Source organism: Phaethon lepturus, unplaced genomic scaffold, assembly GCF_000687285.1.
Source record: "Phaethon lepturus isolate BGI_N335 unplaced genomic scaffold, ASM68728v1 scaffold14979, whole genome shotgun sequence".
In the NCBI taxonomy this organism is placed as follows: domain Eukaryota; kingdom Metazoa; phylum Chordata; class Aves; order Phaethontiformes; family Phaethontidae; genus Phaethon; species Phaethon lepturus.
In genome coordinates, this window is record NW_010561327.1 from 11227 (window position 1) to 31316 (window position 20090).

Here is a 20090-nt window from a genome sequence, read left to right on the forward strand (position 1 = left end):
AACTGAAATGGCTGAAGACAGGAAAAAAAAATCAAGTGCAGTTGCTCTTTTGGCACCCTTTGAAGTGTTTGGCCGGTGAACCTGGAACATCCAGAATATTCAGAACCTGGATGTAAATGTCTTTTGTTGTGGCTTACGTTGTCAGTGTCGCCCAGACCATGCCTGTGCCCACTCTCAGCTCTTTTTAAGTTCCCGGACTGAGTTTTCCAAAGTCCCTTGCAGGTGCTGTATTCAAGTGCAGTTGCTCTTTTGGCACCCTTTGAAGTGTTTGGCCGGTGAACCTGGAACATCCAGAATATTCAGAACCTGGATGTAAATGTCTTTTGTTGTGGCTTACGTTGTCAGTGTCGCCCAGACCATGCCTGTGCCCACTCTCAGCTCTTTTTAAGTTCCCGGACTGAGTTTTCCAAAGTCCCTTGCAGGTGCTGTATGCTGAACTGCAGGAGGAGCCGGTTTGCTGTAGGGTGCAGCAGGATTTGGCAGCTGTTGGGAAGAGAGGGCCAACCGCTCAGCGAGGGGAGGGAGAGCCGGATGGCGGCTGCTGCTGCCGTGGGGTTTGAAGGGAGGAGGAGGAGGTGGCGGAAGGAGGGGATGGGAGTTCCTGAAATTTGGACCCAGCCCTCGGAGGCAGCTGCAGGAGTTGAGATTATCGCGGCTGGATTTACACGCTCTGTGCGTTGTTCACGGCGCGGGTTTCACACAGCTGACTGTCTTCGTGTGTTTTGCAGACTCCCATCTTGCTGACCCCAAGTCCCTTGCTCTCCAGTATTCATTTCTGGAGTACGCTAAGCCCAGTTGCTCCTCTCAGTCCTGCAAGGTTGCAAGGTGCTAACAGTAAGTTCCAGCAAGTTTAGCCAATCCCTCTGTGCTTGTCAGTACCTTCCTCAGCAGACCTGCAGGGATCAGTTAGCCCAAATATCTGATGTAGATAAAAGTGACCTTTTTGTTCTCTGTCCCCTGCGTTAGCGTTTGAGAGCGTTTAATTTTCATGCTTACCCAGTTTTATTTAAGTGTATTGTAAATGTTGGTATTTCAGAAATGTTTTGAATTAAACAGCAGTCTGTGCTGTAGCTAGAGATAGATTACTTTATTTTTTTTTAGGTCTGTCCCTCATGTAAAACTTGCCTCCCTGTAACTTCAGTGGTTGAGATTTTCCTGGAAATGGAATTTTACTACTCTATAGCTTGGTTTAATCATTTGTTAACAGCCTCTTCTGTTGAAAGACGTTAATTAAATCTCACCACTAGTAAGAAAGAAGATTGTATGATCTCTGTGGCAATACGTAGCACAGTTCTTTGTGATCTATTCTGCTCTTTTCTGTTTGGAAATTCTCAGCTTCACTGTTTTTAATAAATATTTTTGTTTAACTAATACATAAGGAAAAAAAGTCCGCTAAATAATCCTTTAGTTGTAATTACTCATGCTCTTCCTTCACCTTCCACTTTGGAATTGGAATAACCACATCTGTTGCCTGAGTCTGCTTAGGCAAAGGGTAAAATTTAACTAGTTGTCTTCTGGGTTTCTATCTGTTATCTCCACGGAGATGAAGGAAGTAGCTTATATGTACCGTGAGGATAGGGACTAAACAAGTAGGTCTGAAAATGCATTGGACGTTTTTCTCTATAAATAGCTGATCATTAACTGAGGAACAATTTCGACCATGGTTTCCCAACAACCTGTTTTAAAGTTACTTACTAGTTTAGGACCTGGGCGGTGCTCAGTGCAGAGGTTACGGACTGGGTCCTCCTGGTGACGCTGCTTATGGTAGCTGGATTGCTGTAGTCTGTGATGCAGTGGCGTTTAAAAAGTAAATTACTTGGGGAAAGCCAAAAAGATTCTTTGAAAGTTTGGGGTTTTTTTCTTTGTTGTGTGTTTTTTTGTTTTTTGTTGTGTTTTTTTTTTTTTTTTTTCCTGGGGGAGCTTTTATATGCACGAATATGAGAGGAATAGTAAATTAAAATGGCCTCTTCCCTAATAATTTTTGTTTTGTCTCTTAGTTTCCATCAGTGCTGAACAGTCATGGCCCATTTACTCTCTCTGGACTGGATGGACCCTCTACCCCTGGCCCATTTTCCCCTGATCTACAGAAGACATAGCACATGAACTCATGGAAAGGACATATTGGCAAGCAAGGGAAAGATATGACACTTATATTTAACCATGTTTTTTAAATGAGCAATTTATAATTCCACAGAGAATATCAACAATCATAATTTTTGCCATTCCCAATTAAAATGCCTTTTTTTGCAAAATTCCCTTTTTTGAAGACCCAGGTTGGGAATGTATATGCAAACGCCTTAATAGGAGCTGAAGCTCCAGTCTCTTCTCTTCCCTCCTTCGTTCGGAAGACTTCGCTATGGTTAAAGGGAGTTTCAGTTGGGGTTGCAGTAACTGAGTCTGCACTGATTGCAGTAAACGGTGTCAGAGAAGTCTTTTCTCTGTGACTCTTGGAAAAACCCTCTGTTCTTCTGCTTCCTGTGCTTGGCACGAAGAAATCTAATCATGATCGAAGCTGGCATTCCAGGAAATGCTTGGGAAAGGGGTGTGTGCATCGGCTTTGCCTTGGGGCCTGATAACTTCTGCAGCAACAAAAGAGCCTGCGTCTTTTCTGCTGTAAAAACATATTGTCTTTTTGCAGGGAGAAATTTTCAAGGAATATTCAATGGTGGTGTTACTGAGATACGGACAAATTTTGAATGGCATCGTATGCCGACAGTCCAGCCCTTCACAGAAGCGGTCTGGCTAGCTTCTGGATGCTTCCCTGCCTTCTCTTCGGTGAGGAGGCAAGGTGTTGGAGACAAATGAATGGTGGTAGTACTTCCCTTCAGTTCTCAGAAAGTTTGAATGCTGAAGTCCAAACATTTCTTGTGCCAGAGACCTGTTACAAAGCCTGTAATCTCGCTGCTGGAAGATTAGCAGGATGGTGGATTTTACATGAGGTTTTGAGGACGAGTCTGTATTTGGTGAGGTTGCTGCCTGATGCTAGAGTTTCAGACCTAAACAGTGAGTGAGAACTGAGCATTAACGTTACTGCTCTTTTCCCACAGTTGAAGCAGAGAAGTTCCTCTTCTAAAAGCTCTTGTCTCAAATTTTGGTTTAGATGGATTGCTTTTTTCATTGGAGGAAGCACTCGGACCCAAAATAAGTTAGGCTCAGTGTGTACAGCCAGCTGAGAGAGGTACCATGGTGTATCAACCTTACTGTAAATTTGTGCTTGTGTTGCTTTTCTTGGTGGCCATGTGTGTATGGATTAGCACAAGATTAGTTTCCAGACCCATTTGAAATGCTGATGAAATTAAATACGTAGTTGGATTTTTAAACTTCAGGAGGCCTTTTAAGAGAACTGAGGAATGAAAGAGGAGAGACTCTCCGCTCGGGGCCCCTCAGAGGCTGGATGTCTTGGTCTGTTGGTGCTGGGCAGTGTGCCCTTCCACTTTGAGCATCTGATGTCAGGCAGCAACTTCTGTTTGCTACTGTGTACATTGAGTTGGTGACATAAGATGATCTTCTCCATAAAATACCCACTAGAATACAGATGGAGACCGTCTCTTTCCTTTAGCAACCTCACTGGCTGGCTTCAAAGTTTTAATGAGCAAAGGAAGATTGTACCTTTGCAGCAAGAGGAGCTGACAGTGTACGCTGTATATATTGCACCTATCTTACGGTGAAGTGGTGAACTCGAGCTTTCCAGAGTTTTCCTTTTGCCACTTTTGCAGACTCTGAATTCACTTTAAAGTGTATGACAATACCCACGGCTTTAATTTACTGCAGTGACGTTATCTTTCTATATTCTAGCATTGAAATACGTAAACCGCTTAGTATGTTCCTGACATGACACCCTAGACAGATGGGTGTAATGGACTTGCTTTTTGGGCACTGTTCATCCAGAAAGTCCCCTGCCCGGTGGGAGGAAAGAGAGTGCCTATCTTTAGGTGGAGTTAGCAGGGAGTGAGCTCATGTAGTGAACTGTCTTCCTGTTCGGTTACGTCAGAGGCATAATACTGCTTCGCATTTTAGTCATCATCAGATGCAGGACAAAGTTCCTGTGCCAGTGGCTCTTAAAATGACAATGTGCAATATTGACTTTTTTTTTTAAATGCAGAAAGCAAGCTGCAGATCATAATTAAGAGCAGGCACCTGGAATTTTCTGCTTTGCATGAGGGCTTATGAGTCTGCTCTAGAAAATATATATAGCTATATATCAATAGCAGCACTTTTAATGGTTGTTTTAAGTTGGCCGATTTTACGCCCACCAAGTGTGTGGACTTGAGAGCAACATTGCAGACTAGGATTAGAATTTAAAAATACTTAATGAGCACTAAAGACTTGCAATTTAATTGCTTCCCTTTCCTTGTCCCCTATGGAGAAAAGCCAAGTTTATTTGTGTAAAAGTTGTGTATGTGCACACATGCACTTAATTTTTTGTAAACTGTATCACTTTCAGCATAGGTATGCAAGAGAATCAAATGCTAATATAGCTTGTCCGTTGTGCTTGGCCTGGTTTCACACTCTTCTCCCAGTAACTTAGGAAGATTGCACTGCCATAGCTGGTGGTAGAGATACACGTTCACGCTCGGGAATACCTTCCTCAGAGAAAGTTAATATGGAAATACAGCCTCTATGGGTTGGTTTCAATCTGGTAATGCCCAGCTTCCTGACAGATGGCACTGAGAAGATGATTGCTTTTGCTTCTTAAGCCACCTGCCTAGGGAAAAAAAAGTCCCATACAGGATTCTAATCTCAGGAGGCAGTTGGGAAAGCAAGCCGAAAGGGATGGGGAGGTGGGAGAGGAGAGGCTTGCTCACCTTTTCTCCGTTACAACTTTCAGGTCACGTAAGGTAATAGTATCTTGTATATACGCTGCCTCATTAAAAACACATTTACTAACAAGTACGTAACTGCCAGCTTTTTTGGATCACATTCCGGACAGAGCACAGTGTCGCTGTGACTTCTTGGAGCTTGGTTATGTGAATTGCTGGTACTTTTACTAGCTCACTTCAGGAGCAGTTTGCAGCTCATTGCAACTTGTTTTTAATTTAGTGTCGGGAAGGTGGGGGTTAATATAGGCTCTCTTTTAATTATCATGTTAGCAGTCTGTAATATGGGTATAGTACCGTGTTGGTTTAAAAAAAATAATAATGCAGCATTACAGAAGCATTTTATTACATTACAGTTCGTGTTGCTGAAGTAGCCATGGTATTGTTGAATGCTTGGTAGTATTTGCATCGGTTAATTCATAGATGGTGGTAGAATTAGACTGGATGAAGCATGGAAGCTGAACATCTGTCTTGCTTCTGGAAATCTCTTTTACACGTCACTGCTGCTGTATAATAGTACTGCAGAGCTGAAAAGCTTGCACCGCTGTTGCTGTGTGTGCTATGTCTGGCTTTTTTGAGATCCTGAATTGTCAGGATGCCACTAGCAACACGTGCTGCTAGCAGAAACAATCCATGGAAAGCAGAAACGTGTTAATAATAGCCTACGGTTATAGAACCATACCTGTTCTTGTCTTACCTGTTTTCAGAGAATGTGATCCTAGCACTGAGGGTGATGGAGGAAAGTTGTTTTGTTTTTTTTCTTAGCAGCTTAAGTCTAGATCCTTGTTTCAGAAATCGGTCTGCAGCAGTGACAGCTGAATGTAATTCCTATGCACTGTCTTTGGCACATTTGAGTTGCATTTTGCAATAGGTCAGGAAGTGATAAAATTCCTTGAATTGGAGAATTCATTGTTTTTACTTACAGCATCCTAAGACTTCAGTATCCATGCAATTTCTGGTATAATGGAGCGTGCATTGCAATATGAAAGGCCTTTGGCTGTTCAGTGGTTTGTTCGGGATAAGTTCTCCCTCTGATATGTTTTAAAACCTCAGATACCTAGCAAATAGATTCTTCTTGTTTTTTACAGTGTTCATTTGAACCCCAGTGGAGGCCGCTTACAGGCGTATCTCCCCCGACGCAGCCTTCCAAAGTGCAGCGAGATGCATTAATGTCAGATGCCCTCGTGACTTCAACTTTCACGCGAGAACTTCTGCAGGCTGAGTTTGGATGAAAGAGCTAGCCTAGCGCGTTGATGCGGTTTCTCAGGTCAGCACAGGCGCAGAGTTCTGACCCACTTCCGTAGCATTTTTCTAGCGCTCAGGTCAGAACCCTCGGTTCTGACAGTCTGTTGGCTACCCATGGTTTATTCATGTATCTGTTAGTTACCTTTTGCTACTGTTTTATAGCATTTTTGTATGTACTCATGTTTTACTATACGATTTAACCTCTTCCATTTTTAATGCATATTTGTTTACAAGACACATCTCAGTGTTGTATCAAGAGGCTATCTTGGTATTGTCAGCTATGAAAATAAACTACATCGGTAGTTAAGGAACATTGTCAAAGTTGACAGGTATTTTAAAACTTGATGTTTGAGTTTTGGGTGTCCATAACAATTTTGTTCTGTTTTGTTCCTTACTTCTCCTGCGTAAGAAATACACGTACCTTCTGGCCTCTGAGGTCCTGGGTATGGATAGTTTATTTTGTCTTAATAGTCACGGAGCATGGTATTGCAAACAAACAGCCTGAGCCCCACAGGATCTTACACTCGGCAGATAAGTTGAAAATCCATTAGACTTGCAATCATGTTGCTTAGAAGCTGTTCAGGATGTTTTGATAAGGTATAGTACGTCTTGCCTAAACAGGAATTTTTATGATTTGATTTGAATTTAATTAAACAGTAATTGGCAATGGCTGCTGTTTAGCCTAAACAGTATTAGTAAATCTGCTTAATGTGGAAGCCTTTGGCTGTTGCCATCGAGTGGTGGTTAATATGTGACATGCTAAAGTTGATCTGCTGAAGTCAGAGGCTGTCAGATGATTAAAAGATAAAAAGCAGTGACAGTCGTTTTACACAGTCCTTCAGGGCTGTTACTGCAAAAGGCTTTGTCTTGGAGCCACATCTGCGGACACGGCATTTGAGCGAGTAGTGTTGATCGTGTAGGAGCCCTTTGTAAAAGCTGATTCTGGACAGAGGAGAATTTTTGAAAATAGAACTAAATCTTTTCTCCATAGCCTGCTTTGAGTCATAAGGATAATATCATGTAATATAGGAGCTACAAAGCTGCAGTGGTGGCAGTGCTGCCGTATTTTTGCAATCTGTGTTTATCATCAACAGACCGTCTGTTGAAATTTCCTGACTGTCTTGGTGCCATCTAAAGCAGAAAGGTTAAGCTTTGGTTTTGGGTGTCTAGTGGACCTTGAACTGAGGAATATTATTCTTACCTTTGTTCAAAGAACAAAAAATAAGGGAGAATACGTTCACTGCAGAACGTTGATTCTTTTTGGAGGATGCAGCTTTGCTGACCATAACCGTGCTTTGCAAAAAAAATGTGATCTGCAAGGTAAGAAAGCTGGGCAGGGCCCGATGCTTCTTCTCGAATGTGTGTGCCAATGTATGTCCCTTTCGGGACAGCAGGATGTCCGCTTCATAGAAATTATTCTACAAAAATAAAACTGACTAGAATTTATTTTTGTTTACCCTCTCCCAAAGAATGTAGTAGAAGACTTCGACTGTGGAGCTATTCCAGACATCTGACAAAAAGCATACTTTGAGAGCTGAAAACTTGTTTTTAGACGCATCGTTTAGCTCTCTTCACGGGAACATACGTGTGTACACATGCTCACTGCCTGGCAGGATGTGTGTTCGTTACCTAGTCTGGCTTCCAGATTTGTATAAATAACCCTTACCGTGTACTCCCAAAGCAAATACTGCACTGCGCAGTTGCCACTTTTAAATGTTTTGCACATGCTGGTGAGGTTTTTGGGGGCTTTTTTTCTTTTTTTTTAGTACTCAGATCAGTTATACCACAGTGTGGACTAATTGGTTGCCAAAGGTTACTTTTAAATGCATCTTTGACATTGTTGTATGCCACATCTTCTAAAAAAAGTGTCTTAAGTGTGTCTTTGAATAGTTTTATGTTCATGGAACAAAAGTTTGGACTTCTTTTTTACTTAAAACACTTGCTTCTCTGTTGAGACCATGCGTTGCAGAAGGTTTTCATCTCAAAGTAGGGTTTTTGGCAGGGGCTGTAAGAGGATAAATACGAACCTTCGGAAAACAGGGGTCTTTTAACGGAGACAATGAACCGTAAGCAGCGCACACAGCAAGGAGAGGGGAGGAGAGGTTGGAAGGCGTGTTCAGAGCCCATTTCAGTCCTTCAGCAGTACATGCAGCAGTGCTGTACTAATAACTGGAAGCTGTTGTTTTTGATTTTTATTTTTTGTTTGAGTGGTTTTGTTTTTTGTTTTCTGTTTTGTTCTGTTTTTTTTTAAACACGGGAAGGCTTTGAGGATGGCCTCTGCATGGTTCCTAGTGTGTGCTGTGTGCTGGGGTGGGGGGTTTACAATACCTGGATTTGCTCTAGGCTCCTTGAGATGTGTTGTGTTTTTTTTTTTTTGGCTAGCATGTCTTAAATCTTCAGGCTTTGAAACTGCTTTATAGGATTGTGTTGACTTTTTGTTCTGCTGTTGTTCAGTTGCACAGAGTTTTATATATATGATGTACTAGTTTTAACGTTAATTCTCTGTGAACAGGGTTGAGATTATTCATTGTAGTTTTAAAAAAAAAAAAGTTGTATTCTAAAACTCCCTTTTAAAATCTTGTTTGTATTCTGTTGCAGTGTTACCAGATGGCCTTATGTACGTCACAGTGTTTTGTGATAAGTACAGTAGCACATTTAATGCTTATCTTCCCCCCCGCCCCTGTTTTTATAGCTGAGAAGTATATTCTTAATAATAGAGATGAATAAATGGGAAAATTTTAGCAACATGTATGGTAAGGAGAGTGGTTGTCTCCTCTAACGTATATTAGGACAGCTGGAATTAATCTGGGACTGAAATGTCCCTGAATAGGGATTGTTAACCAGCATGAGACTTTGTCTTGGGAATTCTGAGAATCTTTGAGCAAGCCGATGGCAGATTTGAATTGGAAGCCAGAAGCTTGTAAATCAGAATAGATCTGTTGGCTTCACTGCAACTGGTCTAACTTGCACCAGCTGAGAATCTGGTCCTTGCAGCTTTTTGTCCATGGCTCAGACAGAGTCAGGGGAGGGGAGTTTAAGCAACCTAATCAGCTGTGGTAATGTGTGGTGACAGTTGTTGTTCTGTTTATTTTTGAAGTGCACATCTGTTTTGGAAAGTGACTTTCTGATGCCCATAGTGTTTACTCCTCAACTGAATTTTTAGGTTAACCTGGGTTCTTTGCAAATAAGCAAAATGATATCTGCAGCGTTTTTAATACTAGAGCAGCTCTGACATCTCTGCTTGGCGCAGACCAAGCAGACAATCAGTTAACTTACTCTTTAACTCTGAAATGGATTCCATTTTACTTTCCTGTAATTTTAATAGAACCATCAGTGTCAAAAATTACATGGAAAGTAGCAGAGAGAATGTTTTCAGTTACTCTTTCCAGAACAGAATTGCATTATTTTTTTTTTATATATATAAAAAAATTTAAAAATCTAAGTCAAGAGACAAAGCAAGTTCCGTTGTAGTGAGTGTCTAACTTCCTACCACTGGAGACTTTTTCTAGACACGGTCTTTTAGAGACAACTGTAATCTTACACCGCTTTGGTGCTCTCGTTACAGTTGGGTAAACCTGCCTGGGAGAGAATAGCTTCTCAGTCTAACTTTTCTTGAAAATAAGACCTTATAATAAGAGTATCTTAATGCCATTGTGTTTAAAAAAAAATGCTGATATGTAATGCAAGTACATAAATAGCCAAAGTTTTCAGTAATTGTTCAGTGTTACTAAATTTGCTTTTATTTAACCTTCCAAGATAACATATTAGGAAGACCTTCAACATGTTGATACCATATTGGAAAAAAAGTCTGCTCAACTTGATTATAGCAGATATGCAGTTATTTGAACACATTTCAGGTTTGAATACAATTTGGAGGCAAAGTTTAAAATGCAAAACTTACTTTGGAGGAAGTGCACTGTAATGAATGACACTTCGGAGTAACAAATGCCGCTTTTAGAGTGGCGTATTGGCAGTTGTTATTCAAACATAATGAAGGTCTTTCCTGAGAAATCAGGTGACTTTTCTATTGCTTCAATTTTTGTGCAAAAAAAAAAAAAATCAATGTATTGCAATCTTTTTTAAAAATGGGGTGGGAATAGTTAAAGAAAACTATTTTATGTAAGAACTGACAGAGGGATTTGCTTTGTATAATGCAAGCTGGCTTTAAAAAAAGCATTGTAGCAAATTATTCAAGTCAATCATATGTTAATAGTTATGTGCAACCAGACATGCAAAACAATTGTATTTTTTTAAATAAATATTTTTAACAAAGTTTCTGATCTTTTGACTGCTCTTTTCAGTAGAGGAAATTGAAAGTTACAGCTGCAGCGCAGCTTGCTCTGTGATAAAACGAGGGAGTTCATCAGACCTTGAGCTAACCTGTCCCTTCACAGCAGCGCGGGCTCCCTCACATCGTGCTTGGATGGGGACGGAGCTGCTGGTGCTAGCGTTGCCGTGCTGCACGGGCTTTGTGCCGACTCGGGTACTGTTCTCTTCTGGTGAAAGTTTCCTTGGGTGAGTAGCTCCATTCTATATGTACTGCCGCCAGCAAAGCGGAGATTTGAATTGTCAAGTACACTTTAACAGAAGAAATGCAATAGCGTTTAGCTATTAACCAATCTGCAAGGACGGGACAAGATACTACTTTTTTAATAGCTGACAGTCCCTGGTGTGATGTGTATGTAATCTGAGCAGACTTCTTTCAGAATAAACTCCCTCGGCATATTGTTCCCTGCTCACTTCCTCTGTTCAGGGATGGAGAGAATGCAGTCATGGTGGGAGGGGCTCTATTAATGGCAGATTGGGGTTTTTTGCTGCAAATGGGTTTTCTGGGTATCTCGAGGAGAGTAACAGTGGCATCCTGTGGTGCTAGAGAAGAATTACAGCAGGTACTGCGCTGGGGATGTGAGGCAGGAGGGCTGCTGCAGTCTACAGCTGAGTTAAGCCCAAAATTCAACTGCATTTACCCCCTTCCTGCATTGGCCTGATGTGCATTCAGCTACACCGTCAATTCAACCAGTCTGCTCCTTTGAGAGGTTTTCTACAGAACCAGCCCTGGGAGCTTGTGGAGATGTTTACAGAAGGTAAGATCTACTGCTTGGAAAAACATAAATGCTAAACCCACTTCAGCTTAAACAGCTGTTAGATTCGGCCTGAGTTTGAAAGCCAGAACTGGTGAAGGGAGTAACTGATAGTCTTGGCCAGAAACAGCTTAAGTAAGTTACCCGAGTCCAGTCATACTGAGAATCTAGCAATCAATCACCTTTAATTAAACACTGCTTTATATACACACATACATATGTACATCCACATACAGCAGTTAAAGCAAAAAGTACATGTCCAATCACTCACTGAAGAAATAGATGTATGTAGCTTTATGCTCTGCTAAAGCCAGTCCTTTCTTCGTAGCTTGTAATGGGTCATGCGTGGGTTATAAGAGTACCTTACAGAAGGCACCTGTTATAATAAGTAAGTATTGCACAGATTAAGCAGCTGGAGGCTGGCTCCCAAATACCTCTGTTTAAAGCTTCAACTGGAAGCTAGAAATAAAACCACCCTAAAAGACACTGCAACTGTAGCAGCTAAACTAGTGACATAAAGCAAAACAAACCATCACAACTCATTCTTTACTCTAAAAAAAAGAAAAAAAGCTAATGATTTTAATAATCAAGAGGCCCTAGCATGCTGCGTAAGACGCTGTCTTAGTGAACGTGTGCGATACTGTGTAATAGGCAAGAATCGACTGTGCAAATACAGACAGGTCCTGCTACCACTGTGCACCTGGGGGGTTCTACCAATTGTGTGATTTTTTTCCCCTTTGGGTGGGGAAAAGGTCAAGTCAGAGGTGACTGACATGTACTAGAGTCAGTGTTGCACAAAAAATGAATTCAACTCCAGTCGTGTGCTGTAGATTGTAGGGGCTTCTGTACGCTACAAGCTGAAAGAAAAATCTGCTAAGTTCAATGACTAAGCCAGGAGATAGTCTTACGTACGGAACAGAAAGAACTTCTTCCTTCCCACCCTCCATCCTGAATTGGTAAGAAAGAAAGGTGGTTCATTTGCAGGAGTAACTCTTCTCCCATCATCCCTGCCATACGCTGCAGCCTTTCAGACACAAGGTCAGTCTGACGCTTACACTCTTCTTTTTTGGTACATGTGACACGGGCAACTTGTGCTTAGCTTGATGCAGTGTTTTAGGATGTTTTCTTGATTCTGACTTACCCAATCTAATGTGCTTTTGATTGCAGAAAACTTGCGTGATTCAGTCATTAAATGTGAAATCATCCTTAATAGTAATGCTTAACTGTGTGTTGTTTTATTGCTGGTCTAGGGCTTGCCCACTTCTTTAGCGCTGATACTGTCCGGTGTCATCCATTACTGCTGGTTTGTCAGGTGAGGCATCATCTGTATCTGCAAAATTGGCATTAGATGCTTCAGCAGAAGGTACCGATTTGGTTGAGCTTTAGGGGAATGTGCGTGAGCTCTCCCAAACACGGCTGTTGCTATTCTATCACCCACCACACCACCAGCTTGTTTACTTCGCTGGTCCTGGAAGAAAAGCCTCCGCTCCCAGTAACCCGGACAAGGGCTTTGCCTGTCACGCAGTGCTCCTTTTACAAAAGGTGCTTATAAAAGCAAATAGTGCATGCAGACTGAGGCAACACCCAAGGGAAATCCTTCATCAGTGAGGCTTTTCCCAAGAGCCTGACAGCTGCCTTTGGATGGCAGATCCACTTGTTCCCTGGATTTTAGCCAGGGAACAGCGTAGGGAAGTTTGCTCAGTCTGCCCTAGGAGGACTTACTCATGGTAGTAGTAGCTCTGCAGAGTAGCACGGCAGCCCTTTCACAGCCAGCATCCTCTGTGCTTTATCTTTCCTTTGTGATCTGCAGACCGTTCCTACTTTTTTCCTTGCTTCTCCAGCAGAAAAGCAAGCAAGGCCTGAGTTATGGCTGCCAAGGCTTTGTGGGCAAGTCAAAGCAGGAAGAGGGGACAGGAAGCAGCAGTAAAATAAACATTTCCTTGCATTTTGCTGAAGTGCTGCACCCTGGTTACGTATTGATGCATATGCCACTCTTCCTCTCATTATAAAGCCAGGCTGAGTGCTGGTGCTTTCTTACCTGATGAGGGCTTGGGATACATCCTGTGGAAAAACAAGAGGAACGTGTAGAAGGTAAAGGCCAAGCCTCCAAAGATCATCCCACAGACCAGGAAACTGTAGCTGCCCTGATCATGTATAATCTGCAGTTGGAGGGGGAAAAGAAAAAGGGAGCAGCCATGTCATCATAGCACTCAAATACCTAACTAGCATTCGGTCAGAGCTTTACAGCAGTTTGATAGCTCAAGGGCAACGCAGTGCTTTTTCCCAGCAGCTGTCCAAAACCAGGACTAAGGTTTACTACTTAGAAGTTCCAGCTGGTTTTTGGCAGGCCCTGTCTACACTTACCGATCCCACCAGTAACTGTAGTACCATCTCTCCAATTCCAGCTCCAGTCACTAACACGGTTGTGGCACAGCCTGCAAAGAAATCGTGCAAGTGATGTTGGCAGGGAACGGGTGAAACAGCCAGCAGGACCAGCCTGTGGCTTCTTTAAACTGCTCTTTCATGGATTTCTCCATACAGGATTTACAAATACTTAGTGTACATTCCCAGCTAAGTGTCGAGAAGGCCTCTTCTAACCCGCGGTAGTGCAGAAAGGTAAAAGTTTGAGCCAAAAAACCATCTCCTGTTCTGTCACTTATCTCTGTTGGCAGAAGTGAGGTTGCTTCTTGCTGGAAAGATTTTCATTCTTCTGTATGGCTGCCCCACAGATGGAGGTTGGCAGCGACCTCCTGTAAGAGCTGGCCAAACTCTAGGATTTTGTGTTCACTGATAATCTGGATGATGTTTTCAAAACTTGCTCCCTGTAAGCATTCCTGTCGGTCCCCAAAAGCCCTAAAGCTGCCGGAAGCTAAGACCCAGTCCAGATCCCTGCCTGTAGAAGTAAGTTATTAGTACAGCGAAGCTGGGATTTGTGGAGCCTGGTTTGCTGGCTAGAAGCTTGAATGAACATCGTACTCTAAAGTAGCTCTTTCTCCTAGGCATCCCGGCGGAGGGCAGGGGCTGCTGGCTGTGAGGGTGGCCGAGCTCTGCTCTTGAACGCCCACCCGCTGTCGAAGTGGGCCAGGCGCTCCCAAAGCCCTGCTCACCTTTGTACTGCAGGATGTCCTCCGTGTAGGCAAGCATGCTGGGGAACGTGCTGCTGAGAAACAGCCCCAGAGACGCTGTCCCCACAAACAGGAAGACAACGCTGTAGGAGAAGATCAGGAGCAGGAGGAAGGTTATCAGGACTCCAACCTGTGAACACCACACAGAGAGTCAGCACCGAGTTGCAGCAGGCTCTACATTTTATTTTGTATCATTTTTGTAGAAAATAGTCTGGAAAAGAAAATACACTGAAAAAAGATCACAGTCTCTGAAAAACTGAAGTAACTAGCCAAATAAAATCTACCTACCTTTATTGTAAAGAATTTGGTACTTTTTATAACAGGACTTCATAACAACGAAACTTGGTACTTAAGTCCCAACTTCATTAGGTAGAGACTTAAGATAGTATCTGAAAAAAATACTTTTTTCCTGCAGCTTTAAATACAATAGTACTGCTACTTCCATAATATTTACATGTCTCAATCACTAATAAGTCTTATTCAGCAGGTTAAGGCATTAACTCACTCTCACCAACTGCTCAGAAACCAGTCACAGCAGTAAAGCCAAAGAGCCAACTAAATTTAAATAAACTTGCCCTCACCTCTGGCTTGCTGTAGTGTAAAAATAATAGCAAAACCATGCAGGCTGGCTAGCCATGGCACAGAGAGTCAGCAGAGGGAGCTCTGCAATACCAACTCAACTTGTTTTTTCTTAATTGTTTAGGCTCCGATTATGGGTGTGTGCATGTACACAAGAGCAATTTGGGTTCTAAAGAAACCGGCTTCAAACTGCAGTTTGCTGTAACGCTGACGTGACTCCAGGAGCTGGTGTATCTTACTGGATCGAGCGGCTGCAAGCTGCTGTGTACGTACATGCAACTCGCTGCACCAAGGGTTCAGGGTCAGTCAAGTGACTTTTTCTCCTGGGATGATACCACCACCACTGCCTTTAAGGGGAAGTGAGACGGCTTCCATCCGAGGCTGGAGGCTATTCCCTCTTCTCTCCCAACATCTGCAGCAGCCAAAGCAGAAGTCCTGTCCTCGGGTTTGCTAGCAGAGCGCTCGTGCAGTTCGGACAAGGTGGCATGCAGCAAGGAGATGCACGGCTCTGCCCACATCAGAGAGCCGCGACCGATCTGCTGACGCCGAGGCTTCCCTGCTCCCATGTAAGTGGTGACTATGTGCTGAAGTAGGAGATTACACTCATTTTTAAGACAAATCGCATTTCATTTGGCTGTCTCTGTTGGTCTCTAAGCTCAGTTTTTAAAGTGACCAGCAGCAAGGTGCCCAGCCGGCTGCCTGACCCACCTCCTGTCTGCAAAAGACGTTGGCCTAAATCTTCAAAACGTCTCAACGTGAACTGTCACTCCTGTTCTCTCATCACCCTGTTATATATCCTTGGCTTCGCAATAATAACTGTGAAACTTGCTACCAAAATAACTTCTGGTTTAAATAAATTGTAAATTAACTGCCTTCTCACTTGTTTCTTTTCTTCTTTTTTTTTTTGTAAGAAGTGTAAATGGGAATAACTCCCTCCCTGTTGTCTGTCACATCCTTACATGCATCTATTCTTTCTTATATATCCTTAAAGGACTCCTTCCTCTTTCTTCAAGTGAACGTGTTTTATTAATTTAAGCAACCTCACATCACATTGGTTTCTTTGACAGCTACTACAGTCTAAGCAGAGAATTTACTGAACTATCAGCCTTCCCCTTCCCATGGTTAGCATGGGCATTAAATTCCCTGTAAATGCCAGAGAGGACAGCGTGCAAAGTAAATAGAGTCAGCAGACACTTCACCACGTGCTTTCACAAATCTAACGTTAGATTAACTGAGGAGCAAGCTCAGAAAAGCAGTGCAATCGCCTTGCAAGTCTTAGCTTCCCCGTGCACCGGAGTCAGCTGCAAAGGTGCAGAGGCAGCGATGCAAAGGTCTGGTGCAGGTTCTGCACATCAAACCAAAACCAGACAGCATCTTGGAGGCAAGCGGAAGAAAACCACAGTCGAAACAGCCTTACCACATTGATGAAGACCATAGTTGCCGGCTTCATTCGGTAGGACACAGGGATGGAGATCAGCCTGCCCAGCGTGATGAATCCCCAGAAGAGGCTGGGCAGGTAACCGGCCACTTTATGTACTACGGAGAGAGGCTCTTCCACTGCGTAGCTGTAAATGAAGCCCGAGTACTCTCCCTGCAGGGAAAACAAAACAGCATGTCGCATTGACGTGACGACTTACAGGCTTGGCAACTTTAACTTCAACCTGTCCCTCAATTATTCACAGTATTGTGATAGTGCTGGAGAGCCCACCTATGGATTTGCTACCAAATCTCAATGAACCTTGCTCCCAAGGGTTTGCAGCTGGAGACAGGCTCCCACCAGAAGTAGAACGCTGGACTTAAGTCTCGCCCTTTTAGGAGAGCTAAACAGCATTACTAGGCAAAACGCGTGCTAAGCTCTTATCTGTAGAGATGCTCTCTTCCCTAGGGACTGTCTTGTCCTTTTGCATGTTCATACTCTCAAAATGTATCACATTAAGAACCCGGAGTTGATCATCCTTGAAGATGGAGGCCCTGGAAAGTTCCCGTATCCGACAGCCGCTTTGTGTAACCCCGCTCATCTTCCAGAACCCTATTTAATGCCCTAGTAAGACCCAGCAGTATTTTACCACGAGGGGACTGAGACAAAACTGTTGAAAGAAAAAGAACAGCAACTTGCCAGCCAAGAGCGAGCCTTCCTCGCCCCGACAGAAGTGCTACACGCGGCGAGCCCCGTGTGACCGCGCCGGCCGGGGACGTGCTGCCAGGCCGCTACAGAGACTGCAGCATCGCCGCATGCTCTCATCTTGGATTTTGAGGGCTCAGGAGACCCATCAAACAAGGAGCCCCCGCTTCTTACGAAATAAAAACGAAGCTGTTCTTGCCTCTCGGCTGAAGCGAGAAGAGACCTCCACTGCGTACAAGTAGACAACATCACAACTCCAGCTCTAAACTGGCTAGGTTAGTAGCAGTAGCAATCTAGCTGCAACAACGCAGAGCCTCGGAGAAGCCACGAAACCCTCCCGAGAAGCAGGGCACGCATCAGCCTGACTGATTAGCTGTCAACGAGCGACCTTGGGCACCAGACTGCTGCACCGGCAGACCCTCAGGTCCAGCCCACTGCACGCAGAGGACGTGTGCCGGGTTTGGGCTGTTACGAGTGATTTGGAAGGAAGGCGGCCATATAGCTTTGCTCAGACGAGATCCCTCTATCAGCTGAACTCACCACAATCCCATCAGTCATGAAGAGAACAAGAGCCCCAGTGATGTGGACTGCGAAGTAGGTGTAAGAAGCCCCTCTGAAGTTTTTGCTTTGGCAGCAGCTAAATAAGTCATCATGACCTGGTGAAAAACAATGCAAAGCAAACTTAGCTGGAACGTCCCCCCGGGGCTGGGTGGTTGCCAACCCGCAATGGAGGTTCACAGAGGACCGTGAACAACGTGGAGCACCACTAACCTCTGCTGGCACAACCTCTTTCTTTACCTACCTCTAAACTTTCAGAAGGAAGATGGATATGGCTATGGGCTGCTGTCCGCAGACTGGGATCCTACCTCTCCAGGATACTTGCTGCTTCTCTTACCGCAGCTGCTCGTGCTCCTCTTCCCATTTAGGAGCTCCACATCGCTGGCTCCGCTCTCACATCAATAGAAACAGCCCGCTCGATCGTAGCACTCGTGCTCAGAGCCTCTCGACCCTGGGAGCACCATGCAGGACAGTCCTGCCCAGGATAGCTCACGCTCCTCAGATAAATGGTATTTAACCAAACAAGCCAACTTTGGGAAAGAGAGTGATAAATACACAGCTAGTGTCATCTCCTCTGAATAGACCACAGCCTGCCAAAGCTGGGGGTCAGGACCCCAGGAATTCCCGACTGTCCCGTCCTCACGCTTACGTCACGCCGCTCTGGGGCGTGCAGAGGGCTGGTGCTAAGCTAACGGCACCTGGAGTCCTGCACAGGTGAGACAGCTGCTCCTGCACGGCACAGATGAAATTCTCACTACTTCTGTGGGGAAGAAGGGATTTTGCCAGCACAGACGTGTCTGTCAAAGATCGCAGCAGTCAGCATACAGCCTTCCTGCTTCTCTAAGGATTAATCTCAACTGCGTTTAAGAGGAAGATGGAGATCTGAAGAACGTGAAGCTCCAATGGGTTGTGTGAAAATGGGCAGCTGGGCTGAGGAAAGAAACCATCAGTGTCTCAGCTAAGGGAAATGCTATCAGATGAGCACAACCTTATCAGACACCAGAGAACCCTCTCCATTAGGGATACCTGTGATCCTTCCCTGTAGCACCTCACCACTTCTCTAACTGCCTCCACCTTCAAGTATTCCCTAAAATTTCCTTTTATTGTTTGGGTAAAGCCATCTCTTCTGTAATAACACTAAAAACTCCTCTGATAACCCTAAAATAGGATTACTTTCAAGATTCACTATTTAGCTGAAAAACGCACTTTGATATGTTTCTCTTGGGTAGCAAAGAACAATGTTACTATTGTCCCCAACACAGGGTGTAGTCACAGGTTCAAGAGCAAACTATTGCTGGAGTTGAACTTTTCCCTCAAACAAGGGTGCTGTCCTTATTCCTTTCAGGTTATAAAAATCAGCATTCTGCAGCGTGATGACCACTTTTAAACTGAACAGTCAGCGGAGCCAGCTCAAAACCTGACTGAAAACCAGAAGGGGACTAAGAGGCACAACTTCTACGTGTGCTTAAACGACTTGGGAGCCCAGGTTTAGTTTTAGGACAGCTTGGAGAAAAGCAGCCTGGAGTCCCAACAGCAGGATACTAATCTCTGTTCAGGGGTTACGGTCCCATCTAATTTGAGGGCAACCGGGCACCAAATTGTCTGTTTGGATTGTTTGGGTACTTCTGGATTACATTCACGTATATGTTTTGGGGAGTCTCCTCCTTAGACAATAGTGAGGGATCTCACTTGTTAAACTCAACGGAGACACTCAGAAATTCGGCTTTTTCTCCCCCTGCTCACCCCCTGTTCCTCCAAACCCGTAAGAGAGGTGCCTCCAGCTCACCTTCTGCTGCGTGGGGTCTCTGCACAGTGGTAGAGAGATCGTCCTTCTCCGTGGGCCGCGTCTCCATCGCCAGCTCGTCGGCCGACAGCAGCGAAAAAAAATGGAAGCCCGCCCCCATCCGCTCCTTGTAGAGCAGGAAAAACACCGCGATGGGGACCGGCAGCTGGGGAGGAAGAGAGGGGCAGGTAAGCACCACACAAGTCTTGCACAAAATGCAGTACAGTTTCCCAGTCGCAAGGGCCTTTTAGGAAGCCAGACCCAGCATCTGGAATAGATGCGCCTGAATTAAGCCCCAGGAGCAGCCTCACGCCGCCCTGACCTCAGAGCAAGGACAGGGGCTGGCAATGGGGTAAGGAGCCACTGCAGGAGGGAGGGCGGCTTGTTGGGAGAGCGGGTAGAGAGGGGAAAAAAAAGAAAAAAAAAGTCGAGAGTCAAGACTCCCAGAGGACGGCTGGGGCATCTCCTGCCAGTCCCTGAGGGATGCCAGGTAGGCTTGGGACCATTCACCTGGGATGGAGGACAGGGACACCGGAACAAAAGGCACCTAAATACAACCCTCATGAAGCACCATACCTGCCCTTTAGAACCGAAATGTTCTTGTTTCCAAGCATTTGACCACTTCTGCCCAAAGAATAATAATGAAAAAGTAGCTTTTGCCTATGGAGAGAACAGTTTCAACGGGAGACCTTCTGTGGCTGAAATTCTTTGTGAGGGAAGAGCAAGCTGCTCCAAGACCTCTTTGCCCATCTCCAGCCATTAGCAGACGTTGCTCAGCAT

The 20090-nt window shown here is 44.3% G+C and overlaps 2 protein-coding genes across 4 annotated transcripts in view; one reads left to right on the forward strand and one right to left on the reverse strand.

Annotated features, from left to right (window-relative positions):
• The window catches only part of ELK4 (ELK4, ETS-domain protein (SRF accessory protein 1)), a 5322-nt gene extending 3226 nt beyond the window's left edge, over positions 1 to 2096 (forward strand). For all 3 annotated transcript variants that reach the window (XM_010293975.1, XM_010293977.1, XM_010293978.1), the window contains exons 4-5: positions 729 to 848; positions 1998 to 2096. In XM_010293975.1, the coding sequence (XP_010292277.1) occupies positions 729 to 848; positions 1998 to 2096 (219 nt within the window). The remainder of the gene's footprint in view (positions 1 to 728; positions 849 to 1997) is intronic.
• A 10021-nt stretch (positions 2097 to 12117) lies between these two features.
• MFSD4 (major facilitator superfamily domain containing 4) overlaps positions 12118 to 20090 on the reverse strand; it is a gene marked incomplete at its 5' end in the record, with an annotated part of 13575 nt that continues 5602 nt past the window's right edge. The window contains 7 exons of the mRNA XM_010293979.1: positions 12118 to 12473; positions 13182 to 13302; positions 13508 to 13578; positions 14251 to 14398; positions 16265 to 16438; positions 17510 to 17625; positions 19314 to 19476. Coding sequence (XP_010292281.1) covers positions 12409 to 12473; positions 13182 to 13302; positions 13508 to 13578; positions 14251 to 14398; positions 16265 to 16438; positions 17510 to 17625; positions 19314 to 19476 — 858 coding nt within the window. The remainder of the gene's footprint in view (positions 12474 to 13181; positions 13303 to 13507; positions 13579 to 14250; positions 14399 to 16264; positions 16439 to 17509; positions 17626 to 19313; positions 19477 to 20090) is intronic.